This window comes from Thalassophryne amazonica, chromosome 4 (assembly GCF_902500255.1).
Source record: "Thalassophryne amazonica chromosome 4, fThaAma1.1, whole genome shotgun sequence".
Lineage (NCBI taxonomy): Eukaryota > Metazoa > Chordata > Actinopteri > Batrachoidiformes > Batrachoididae > Thalassophryne > Thalassophryne amazonica.
The window spans coordinates 111,852,162-111,865,308 of record NC_047106.1 but is presented as its reverse complement, the minus strand read 5'-3'; the positions used below and the strand labels follow the sequence as shown (position 1 = coordinate 111,865,308).

Below are 13,147 nucleotides of genomic sequence, written 5' to 3'. Positions count from 1 at the left end.
GACATTTGAAAGGCCGTGCAGCTTTAATTCCTGGTCATCTGACTGGGTTTTCGGGGTTCATGAAAAATGATCCATTCCTATGAACCAAGAGAACAAATTAATTTACTATAAACCTGTGATTTCTTTGTGATAAAGTAAATAAGTGTGTTTCAAGTTACACTGAAAGAGGTGTTTGCAATTGGTGTGGTGTATTTCTGAGAGTATGGAGGATTTGCTTGGCACTGAACTGATTGGATGTTTTGGAAGTGGCTGGCACTTAGTAAAGATGAGCAGAATATAACACTATCTGGACTGTGGACTGTTACTACTTGCAGTAGCTCATCGACCAACATGTCGTTCACAGTAACAACACCTTATGCATACCTCAACCATGGTAACATGGGAGGTTAGCCTCATGAATCTTCCATATTTTCCGAAGTGCATGCCACTTTTCCCAGAATGTCTCTAAAGTTCACAATTTGTGACATTTAGAAAATTATAAGCAGTAGGAGACACATTTCTGCAGTACTTTATGCCTCTTCCCTCTCCTTCCCCAGACCTGAACAGGTGCAGTGGTCTAAAGATGGAGGAGAGCTGCCAGACATTGAGCGGATGATTGTGGAGGGCAGGGAACTAACCATCACCACACTGAACAAAACAGACAACGGCACATACCGATGTGAGGCCAGCAACTACCTGGGGACCAGCAGTGCTGAATATGTACTGTTTGTATATGGTGAGTAGCTCAGCACGGCCTGGTTTTGTATTATGGATCAGGTTTGCCTTCGCTTTAAATTCAAGGTTTTGCAGCACAGCTGTCACAGCTGTGCTTCATTCCCCAGATGCGCAACCAGCATAACGACTGCCTGTGGTAGTTTAACATTTGCAGACACGATGTATGACTCTGTAAGTATGAATGTAATCTTTCCAGGGTAACATGCACAATGACTGTTGAATGTCACTGAGTTAAACATAAGGTTGCATACAAACAGGTGACAGGAAATAGAAAAAAAAGGTTTGACCAACTGAAACAGAAACACAGACACATCTGACATCAGACATCTGATACACCTCACTGTAACTGATGAAGTGTAACCCCAAATCAGAAAAAGTTGGAAAGTATGGAAAATGCATAAATAAATAAACAAACAAATAATAGTGATTTTCAGTACTTTAACTTCCATTTCATTGCAAATAGTATGAATCCAAGATATTTCATGTTTTATTTCATGTTTTTTCCTTGTCACCTTTATTTATACATCCATTCCTGCAACACAATCCAGAAAAGATTAGGATAAAAAAGCATTTACCACTTTGTAATGTTGCCATTCCTTCTTACAACATTTAAAATTCACTGTGGGATTGGAGAAACCAAGCCACGAAGCCTCTCATGGTATTTGATCAATTTTTTCCTCCACTGCTGTGTGCGCGACTTTCCACGCGCTCGCACTGTGCTCACAAAACCGTTTCCGCAGTATTGTGCACGCCTGTCTGACCATGCGTCCCTCCCGACAGCAGGTGGAATGTTTTCATGGTTCCCCATTTTGTTTTTGGTTTGCAGATTTTCTTCCGGTTTCTGCATCTTTCATGTTGTGTGTGAAGGGGCCCTAAGGCATGCAACTTCAGGTTCATCACTGAATTTTTCATTTAAAAATTCTCCACACATTCTCTTTGGGGACTGGTGAGGATTGCAGGCAGGCCAGTCCTCTACCGGTAGCTTCTTGTTCCACAGCCATGCCTTTGTAATGTGTGTGAAATGTAGTTTTGCATTGTATTGTTGGAAAATGCATAGACATCCCTGGAAAAGATGTCTTCTTGAATACAACATATGTTGTTTAAGAATGTCACTGTACTTCTCTGCATTAATATTTCCATTAAAAGTTCAGCGACGAAACATCACAGAAACTTTGTTCGGCCACTTCCTGTAAATACAAATTCTCATCAGTAATTTCCATCTCTCCTCCAGATGATCTTTGTTTCACAGCCAGTCCGAGGGAGCAAAGAATATCACATGGGTCTGTCTCCTCACTCACCCTCACTCACTGCATTTTCACAGTGTCTATTAGTGAGAGATCCTCAATGAAAAACACCACTGAAATTTTCTAAAAACTAATATAAAGGTCCTGTTGACCTTTTTTATTTAGTCTTAAAGACAAAAAAATTGTTGTGGAAAAACATGGAATGACTTTTTTTCAGGAATTGTGCAGCAGTTTTATTTAGTTATTTACTTATACTTTACTTATTTACTTGACCTGAAGCTGTTTTAACTTGAGCATCAAACTTTCCCTCAAGGAAGCAGTTCTGTGTGTCCCAGACCAACTGGCATACCCTTCATGTTTTATTAAACGGACAAATCACTCACACACTTAAATAAAAAAAAATGTGATTAAGCACATATGGCGAATGTGTGGCAATTGGTATTCACTACCATGAACACCTTTACTGGATGGGAGTGTGAATACCAATTGCCCACATTTGCTATAAGTGCTGAATCACTTAATCACTGAATCACTTAACAAACAGAATTTTCAGTTTTCAAATTGCCTTTTTTTTACAAATGAAAAAAATGACATATTTACAAATACAGATTTATTTGTAAAAACCAACACACACGTTACAGTAACGTGTGTGTTGGTTTTTACATATAAATAAACTCACCAACCACTGATGACAGGACGTTCATTTTCCCATAATGCCTTTTGGCATGTGTGTCTGTAAACACTCAAACCTTCAAAATTAGTGCAGTACTTTAAAACTAAAACATATAGCTCATATTTTCACTTTGTCAAAATAATAGAGGTGATGTTAATTTCAATAACTTGTCCGGAATTAGTTTGTTTACAATTTGAACCATAAGTCAAAACTGGCCTGCTGTGCATGTCTCCTCCGACACATCTGCAAGACTGCATGGCTGTGAAAATAAATGACCTTTTTTCTGCTCTTCCTTTCTCTCTGCTAGCCAGGTCTCCTCTGCAGCCAGAGGATTGAGCTCTACTTCTCATAGCTGCCTGTCTGCTACAAAACACGTAAAAGACAGGAAATAAAATGTATGATTTCAGGCTTTACAAATGTTTTTAACTGTTAAGCTTTATCCACTATACCCGCAAAACGATGTTAGCGGTCTAAAAGTTATTGGAACTAAATTTAGCAGAAGTTAATTGGTCCATTGATGGTTTTCAAAGTTAGCTCAAAAGCTGATCAGCTAACAAAAAAGTTAGCTTTGCTAATTAGTGGTTAGCAGATTAGGGGAACTGTGCTGCACCACTGGTTAAAATTCAGCACTTACTACAAACTAATATGAAATACTGCAGTGTCACCAGTTTACAGACCATTTCCATGAAAATCCACCTCCAAGTTTTGTCTCGACAGTGTTGCAGGATAACCTGCGCTGCCTCACTACACTGTTCATATCTGTACACAATTCCTGGAGTTTGCCTGTAATGAAACAGTGGTATAAAAAAAATAAGGTGTTAGAGAATTCAGAAATTAGCTTCTGAGTACTGCCTGGAGGAGAGAGAAGTTAATCCCAAAACAGTGGCTTGAGTAAAGACAGCATGGTAAAGAAAAAAAACATCATTAAGGCTCTTGCAACACGTTTGCAGCATTTATCAAATAAACCGCACCAAAAACTACAAAAACAAGGACAGAATATTAAAATTCAACATGGATTTATCCCATTTTGCCAATTAAACAATCCCACATGAGAGTGCAGTTTGCTTCAGAAGGATTTATCACAGCTCAGATGATGGACTTATTCGTGCTCCCGAGCAGTTAGTTGATGCACAGCAGGTTCTTTGTTCGATTTTAAAAGCAACGGCTTTGTGAGAGGGAAGGCCCTTCAGTCAGGGAAAAAAGGAGGGATACATAGAGAGGATGACACATTTGCCCTTTTAGCGAGCTTATATATTACCTCTTCTTTCAATGTGCTCGTTGGACAATGGAAGGGAGCTATGACATAACATCATGTCTCATCTGGGTGCCATGCAATGATTAAAAAAAGAAAGAAAGAAAGAAAGAAAAAGGAACAAAGACCCAACATCTTAAAGGTTTTTTTGGACTGCACCTGGGTTTTCAGCCAAGCAGCTGTGTCTCGATGTAGCCCTCACACTCTAAACACAGAGATTCTGGCGGAGAATGAAAAATTGAGACAGTAGAAGATGTGTGAGACGGGCTCATTTCCACTGATGATGACAGTCATTCTTCAGAGCTCCAGCGTGTCTGGCTGAGTACTTACAGGGTCTCTTTGGATCATCTCAGCCTCTAAGCCTAATTTGCTAATGACAGGATAGCTGAGAAGCAATAAATGTCACCGCTTCAGTGCAATTCATCACCGTCTGCAATTATAGTCCTTAATACACTGTATTGAATAAATTGTAGAAACAGGGTATACGATAATTACTCCATCTGAAACAGTGGAGAGACAGTAACAGTCCTGTACTTTAATACATGGAGCAGCGGGAAAATGTCAAACTGATGTGAAGCTGCAGCATCTCAACACAATGTCACTTCAGCTTTATTTCACATATATGATATATGTTATATACCCTGTGTGTGACCCGTTTACCCTGTGCTATTAACAACGTAGAGCTTGGACAGTAAAAATGTAGTAGAATGAGATTGATCATCCCAGCTGGGTTGTATAGACCAGTGATTTTCAACCTTTTTTGAGCTGCGGCACCCTTTTTATATTTACAAAATCCTGCGGCACACCACCAACCAAAATATTATAATGCTATTACCTCTGGTTTTGCGCAAAACCCAATTATCGCAATAGAAAATCGATACAGAAAACACCGCATTTTGAAAATCCTCAAGCATTTTGTGCTCTGATCTCAAGTAGGGCTGTCACGATTAGGAATTTCTGGAGACGATTAATTGTCAGACAAATAATTGCGATTGACGAATATATTGTCTATTTTTTTTTCTTTTTTTCCCCTTCTTTATATTCTACTATTGTAGTATAATTACACAACTCTGGAAGAACGTTTGGCTTCTGTGAGTGGAGAAACTGGGAATGGTGCAACATTTTTATTTTTATCTTCATTTTACATACAGTCCCAACTTTTTCTGATTTGTGGTTGTTTCTGTTGCATTTCTGAAATTGTTTCTCCTCATCAGTCACGTTTTGTGCTTAAACACTGCATTAAGCTCAAGATTGAACAAATAAATACCTTTGGAAAATAACAGCTGTTAAAGTTCAGAGTTCTCACCTGCTTTTTGTGATCTCTGCGTCTGAACATTGTTTTTTTTTTTGTGGCTCAGTTCATTCATATATTCTCATTTTTTAAATATGTTTTTAAAGATATTTGACCATTTATTTCATCTCATGATCTCATAAATTCAGCATACGACGCGCACATGGTGTGAACAGGACGGTAACGGCAGAATCACACCTTTAGAGAAAGTTCAGAGAGAAGTAAAATCAGCTTCATGTTTCCGTTTTGTTAACGTTCACTCGGGTTAAAATCCTCTCTCTGCTCCACGCTCGCTGCGCACTGAACGTGTTGCGCCTGCATTCAGGAATCTCCCTCACCCACCCCCTCCTTCGCAGTCTGCAGCCTGTTAACTCCGCGCGCGCACACACAGGCACAGACACCGACACACACACCGACAGCTCCGCATTTTAGACGGCTTTTGAAGGAGACAGTACTGTTTTAATCAGCCGTCAGCCTCCTTGTTATTGTCCCGCCTTAAGACGAGAGCGAGGCTGCAGCACAATGACGTCAGATTCTGAGTCGTTTTATGCTTTATGGATAAAATAAATAATTCACGGTAATCGCGAATATGAAAAATAATCGCGAATATGAAAAATACCCACGGCACCACTGACAATCGATCACGGCACCCTAGGGTGCCGCGGCACCCCGGTTGAGAATCACTGGTATAGACAATAAAACTAAAACAATAAATGCTATAATTTTGCAAGTCTCAAAAGTCTGTTCAATGGCACAGAGAGGATGATCTGATAGTTTGTGGTGAACCTTGATTCATCAGATCAATCCTAAAAGCAGCTTTTTATTGTTTCTGTAAGCTCACGTAAACTTGTCTGTTCCGCCCTTTATGTCAGTGTTGGCTAACAAGCAGATTTAAGTTATCAAGTGTGCGGAGAAACATGATGCCTGTTACATGAGCAAATACCATATGAAATATTCAACAGAAGAGGGAAGTAAAACTGGAATTAAACAATAGGTAGAACCTGTGGCTGGAGATGTCATAGTTACTGCAAATTACTCAGGGCTGCTGCGTGACCTTCACCCACTTGCCTCAATTCGGATAACGTACTTCTTCAAACTTAGTGCACATAAACAATGTCAAATGTGTATGTGTTGCCTTTAATTCTGATGTGTGCAATTATTACGGTAAACAAGTAATAATTGTGGACAAATTGCTGTCTGAGGTAACTGGAGTGTAAATGTAATTTCTCCATGGTGAGCTCAATAAAGTATATCTATTTATCTATACACCTGTGCTTCAACAGTCTGCATGAAAAGGAAGACATCACAATATGAGCCAAAATGTGAACTAAAGGGGAAACTATAACAATAACTAAAGGGTGGATAGAATGTGAATGATGCCAGATCTTTCTGTCAGTATTGTGACTCAAAACATTGCTTTAAAATGTTTGGAACCCTTAAACACTTATGTTTCAACCATTGCTGCAGAGTCTGCATTAAAATTAAGATATCATGTGCTCTGTTGCCACTTGGTGAACACTGCCACCTGCTGTACAGTTCAGAAATGTGCATCCTTGTCAAACTATAATTTTCATATTTAACGCTATGATGTCCAGGGGCATTTTCTTAATTTTCCCATACTGTCAGTAATTCCCCGTTCAAAGTACTTTTTGGTTATAATGCTCATTTTTTTACATAACAAACTGTTCATAACAATCTCAGCTTTCAGAATATACACTCAACAAAAATATAAACGCAACACTTTTGGTTTTGCTCCCATTTCGTATGAGATGAACTCAAAGACTTTTTCCACATACACAATATCACCATTTCCCTCAAATATTGTTCACAAACCAGTCTAAATCTGTGATAGTGAGCACTTCTCCTTTGCTGAGATAATCCATCCCACCTCACAGGTGTGCCATACCAAGATGCTGATTAGACACTATGATTAGTGCACAGGTGTGCCTTAGACTGCCCACAATAAAAGGCCACTCTGAAAGGTGCAGTTTTATCACACAGCACAATGCCACAGATGTCGCAAGATTTGAGGGAGCGTGCAATTGGCATGCTGACAGCAGGAATGTCAACCAGAGCTGTTGCTCGTGTATTGAATGTTCATTTCTCTACCATAAGCCGTCTCCAAGGCGTTTCAGAGAATTTGGCAGTACATCCAACCAGCCTCACAACCGCAGACCACGTGTAACCACACCAGCCCAGGACCTCCACATCCAGCATGTTCACCTCCAAGATCGTCTGAGACCAGCCACTCGGACAGCTGCTGAAACAATCGGTTTGCATAACCAAAGAATTTCTGCACAAACTGTCAGAAACCGTCTCAGGGAAGCTCATCTGCATGCTCGTCGTCCGCATCGGGGTCTCTACCTGACTCCAGTTCGTCGTCGTAACCGACTTGAGTGGGCAAATGCTCACATTTGCTGGCGTTTGGCACGTTGGAGAGGTGTTCTCTTCACGGATGAATCCCGGTTCACACTGTTCAGGGCAGATGGCAGACAGCGTGTGTGGCGTCGTGTGGGTGAGCGGTTTTCTGATGTCAATGTTGTGGATCGAGTGGCCCATGGTGGCGGTGGGGTTATGGTATGGGCAGGCGTCTGTTATGGACGAAGAACACAGGTGCATTTTATTGATGGCATTTTGAATGCACAGAGATACCGTGACGAGATCCTGCGGCCCATTGTTGTGCCATACATCCAAGAACATCACCTCATGTTGCAGCAGGATAATGCACGGCCCCATGTTGCAAGGATCTGTACACAATTCTTGGAAGCTGAAAATGTCCCAGTTCCTGCATGGCCGGCATACTCACCGGACATGTCACCCATTGAGCATGTTTGGGATGCTCTGGACCGGCGTATACGACAGCGTGTACCAGTTCCTGCCAATATCCAGCAACTTCGCACAGCCAATGAAGAGGAGTGGACCAACATTCCACAGGCCACAATTGACAACCTGATCAACTCTATGTGAAGGAGATGTGTTGCACTGCATGAGGTCAATGGTGGTCACACCAGATACTGACTGGTATCCCCCCCCAATAAAACAAAACTGCACCTTTCAGAGTGGCCTTTTATTGTGGGCAGTCTAATCATAGTGTCTAATCAGCATCTTGGTATGGCACACCTGTGAGGTGGGATGGATTATCTCAGCAAAGGAGAAGTGCTCACTATCACAGATTTAGACTGGTTTGTGAACAATATTTGAGGGAAATGGTGATATTGTGTATGTGGAAAAAGGTTTAGATCTTTGAGTTCATCTCATACAAAATGGGAGCAAAACCAAAAGTGTTGCATTTATATTTTTGTTGAGTGCATGTTCTATATTTATCTAGAACAATGGTTAGATAATTAATTTGACTCTACAGCTTAAAATATAATGTAATGCTAAAATGCCCTCAGCCGTATGAGCATTGTCTTCTTTAAAATTTGCAGTTGTTAAATTGGTATCCCACCGCAAAGTGTGTGTGTGTGTGTGTGTGTGTGTGTGTGTGTGTGTGTGTGTGTGTGTGTGTGTGTGTGTGTGTGTGTGTGTGTGTCTATATATATATATATATATATATATATATATATATATATATATATATATATATATATATATATATATATATATATATGAGGTCTATTAGATAATAAACCAACACTTTTATTTATTTATTTTTTAACTATATGGATTTGAATGACGTGCGATCACACCAATCATGCTTGAACCCTCGTGCGCATGCCTGAGTTTTTTCACGCGTGTCGGTGACGTCATTTCCCTGTGGGCAGGCCTCGAGTGAGATGTGGTCCCGCCCTCTCGGCTGAATTCCTTTGTTTCACACGCTGCTCGAGACGGCGCGTGTTGCTTTATCAAAATTTTTTCTGGACCTGTGAGGAATATCCGAGTGGACGCTATTTGAGAAATTAAGTTGGTTTTCGGTGAAAAGTTTAACGGCTGATGAGAGATTATGGGGTGTTTCTGTCGGTGTAAGGACTTCCCACGGAGTGGGACGTCGTGCAGCGCTTCCAGGCGCCGTCGTCAGCCTGTTTCGACCTGAAAACATCCTAATTTAAGGCTTAATTCACCCAGGACGTCGTGAGAGAACAGTGAAGATTTAGAAGAGGCCGGCATGAGGACTTTATGCGGCATGAGGACTTTATGCGGACATTCCACTGTTTAAGGACATTTTTTAATGAAAGACGTGCGCGCAAATTCGCCGAGTCGTTTCCGTGATGACTCGGCAAATCTGTGTGCGCCGCGACAGGAAAAACACCTCCGTGTTGAAAACCATTTGTAAAATTCAGGCGGCTTTTGATGGCTTTCAACAAGTGAGTAACTGAGAAATTGTTTAACAGCTTGGGCATGTTCCAACTTGCCCGTTAAGGTTTCCAACACAGAGGTGTTTTTCCTGTCGCGCCCCACGCGGTCGGGTCCTGCCCGACATGCGACTCTGCCCGCATGTCCGTTAACAATGGAATGTCCGAATAAACTCCTCATGCCGACTTCTTCTGAAAGTTCTCTGTTCTCTGACGACTTACTGGGTCAACAGAGCCTGAAATGTGGAAGTTTTCAACTTGAAACGGCGAGACGCTGCCGCCTCAAAGCGCAGATCACCATCAGGCGCTGTGGGCCGTCCTTACGGCGACACTACCAGACCAAAATCTCTCATCAGCCGTTAAAACTTTTACCGAAAACCAGCTGAATTTAACGAATGGTGTCCACTCAGTTGTGCCTTACAGTTTTGAAAAAATTTTGATCAACAAAGCAGCAGTCTCTGAGCCATTCCTAAACAATGAAAAAATGACGAGAGGGTGGGCGACTCCTCACTCAAAGACTGCCCACAGGCGAATGACGTAACCGACAGGCGTGAAAAAACTCTTGCATGCCCACGAGGGTTTTCTAATAGACCTCGTATATATATATATATATATATATATATATATATATATGTATGTACGAGGTCTATTAGAAAAGTATCCGACCTTATTATTTTTTTTTCAAACACCATATGGATTTGAATCACGTGTGATTGCGTCAGACAAGCTTGAACCCTCGTGCGCATGCGTGAGTTTTTCCACGCCTGTCGGTTGCGTCATTCGCCTGTGAGCAGGCTTTGAGTGAGGAGTGGTCCAGCCCCCTCGTCGTTGTTTCATTGCCAGGAAATGGCGGAATGATTTGGGCTTTTTTCCATCAGAATTTTTTCAGAAACTGCTAGAGACTGGCAGCTGGAAACCATTAGAAAAATTTATCTGGCTGTGAAAATGTTACGGGCTTGGTAGAGAATAAGGAGTGTTACTGTCGCTTTAAGGACGGCCCCCAGCGGCTGTGGGGCGTGCCCCGCTCCGAAGCCGCCATCGACAGGCTGAACGACTATTTCATTTCTAAACAGATGGCTGTCTGGATCCGTGACCATTGTGTACCGTTTCTCTGGTTATCACAAGAGCTGGACATCAACCATTTTCTGGCAGATTTCACTTTTAATAAGAGATTTTGTCATGGAAAGCCGAGCGGAGGCTTCGCGCGTCATGATGGATTTGCTACTGGAGCGAGACAAAACCACCTCTGTTTTGGTCTCACAGGACGGCTTTGAGATGGCGTTCAGACAGCTGTCGGTGGTTTTTCCATCGAGTGATTATCCGAGAAATCCGCTCTTTCCATGACAAAAACCCCTGTAACAGTGGAATGTGCCGTTCATTTCCAAACTGGACCTTGTGTTTTATCCAGGATGTCGTCTGACTAGCACAGGAATTGTGAAAAGACGTGGACATCAGCACTTTTTCGGCACATTGAGACAGACGTGCGGAGGAATTCCGTGTGTCGTGGCGGTGCCGCATGGCGCAAAGCAACGCCGTGATGAAGCCTCACAGGACATGTTCTGGCATGTCCAGGCACATCCACAATTTCCCGGATAATCACTCGATGGAAAAATCACCGACAGCTGTCTGAACGCCATCTCAAAGCCGTCCTGTGAGACCAAAACGGACGTGGTTTTGTCTCGCTCCAGTAGCGAATCCATCGTGACGCGCCAAGCCTCCGCTCGGCTTTCCATGACTAAATCTCTTTTTAAAAGTGAAATCTGCCGGAAAATGGTTGATGTCCAGCTCTTGTGATAACCAGAGAAATGGCACACGATGGTCACGGATCCAGACAGCCATCCGTTTAGAAATGAAATGGTTGTTCAGCCTGTCGATGGCGGCTTCGGAGGGTGCCGTGCCCCACAGCTGCTGGGGGCCATCCTTAAAGCGACAGTAACACTCCTTATTCTCTACCAAGCCCGCAACATTTTCACAGAAAGCCAGATAAATTTTTCTAATGGTTTCTAGCTGCCAGTCTCTAACAGTTTCTGAAAAAATTCTGATGGAAAAAAAGCCCAAATCATTCCGCCATTTCCTGGCAATGAAACAATGACGAGGGGGCTGGACCACTCCTCACTCAAAGCCTGCTCACAGGCGAATGACGCAACCGACATGCGCACGAGGGTTCAAGCTTGTCTGACGCAATCACACGTGATTCAAATCCATATGGTTTTTGAAAAAAACAATAAGGTCGGATACTTCTCTAATAGACCTCGTATGTATGCATGTATATATATACATACATACATACATACATAGTGGTGGGCACAGTTCCGCCAATTACAGAAACCGCTAATTACAGAAGATGATGTTTTCATTATCGGATTAGCTTTTCAGATAACTTTGAAAACCATGATCGGACTAATTATCTTCCGATAAGTTTTGGTCCAATAATTTTTAGACCACTAACGATGTGATAAATAAAGCTGAATAGTTACAAACATTTATGAAATCTAAAATCAGTTGAGTACCTACCTGTTAAATGTTTTGTAGTAGATACACAGTTCTATCCTCTGTCAACAGAGGAGAGCTGGTTTAAATAAAAAAAATCACTCTATTCTCTGCAAGTAAAGGAGAGCCGGTCACAGAAAAGGAAGAAGGAAGAAGGAAGAAGGAAGAGGAGGAAAAAAAGCTCCCCCCCATACTGATATGCAGGCAATATCACCCAAGTCATCCAGAGGCATACAGTTTTAACTTATGGTTAAAAATTTAACCAAACTAATTTCGGACAAGTTATTTAAATTAACGTCACATCTGAAGTTTCATAAAGTGAAAATATCAGATATATGTTTTAGTTTTAAAGTAATACACTAATTTTGAAGGTTTTAGTGTGGAGATGCTGTGCCCAGTGCATTATGGGTATCTCAGTACATTCACAACTGAAGAAATGCATTTGAGACACTCTGATCAGGCTCCACACGGACAACAGCGTTAAACTCTTTGTATATTGTGCCTAAAACTCTTGTGATTATATTCCGGATTTATAGACCTTGTTATTGTGTGTATGTAAAAATGCCAGAAGAAGCTCAGGATGCTCCGCCATTATTTTCACTTTGAAATGACCAATGACCAATTTCATTTTTGGGTACATTATACAGATGTATGCATCAGAGAACATTTTTGATCTTTCATCCAGCATCAAATCACTCACACTTGATAATGATGGTGACTGAAGCCCAGGTGGTGCTGGCAATGATGATTCTTCTGTGTATAAAATACATTTTAAAAAAGGACATAGACTAAAATGTTGTCATTTTCCCTCTGTTTTTAGTCTTATTATGTCTAACTTATTCCACTATTTTTTATGTTTAAAATCGATTTTTACCTGAGGCTAAAATATGGCCATCAGGTATTGAAAAGACTTTGCGTCTGTCTGTCTGTCTGTCTGTGCTCAGCATAAGTCCAGTTCTATTACTGCCACGGTCTTCAAATTCCCAAGGAACATTCTTGGGACACAGAATTTGGACAAGTTCAAAGATGGCTAACCTTGACCTATTCTAAAGGGTCAAAAGGTCACATTCTTTCTACACGCTGTTTCATTAAATACATGCTCATCCGGCTGAGGGATTTTTAGCATTGTGTTATATTTATGTTGGATTGTGCACATTTTATGGTGATTGATAAACAGATGCATTTTGGCCA

The 13,147-nt window shown here is 41.4% G+C and overlaps 1 protein-coding gene across 2 annotated transcripts in view; it reads left to right on the top strand.

Moving 5' to 3' along the window:
* LOC117508633 (cell adhesion molecule 2-like) overlaps positions 1–13,147 on the top strand; it is a 717,110-nt gene that overhangs the window by 675,805 nt on the left and 28,158 nt on the right. For both annotated transcript variants that reach the window (XM_034168436.1, XM_034168434.1), the window contains exon 8: positions 537–715. In XM_034168436.1, the coding sequence (XP_034024327.1) occupies positions 537–715 (179 nt within the window). The remainder of the gene's footprint in view (positions 1–536; positions 716–13,147) is intronic.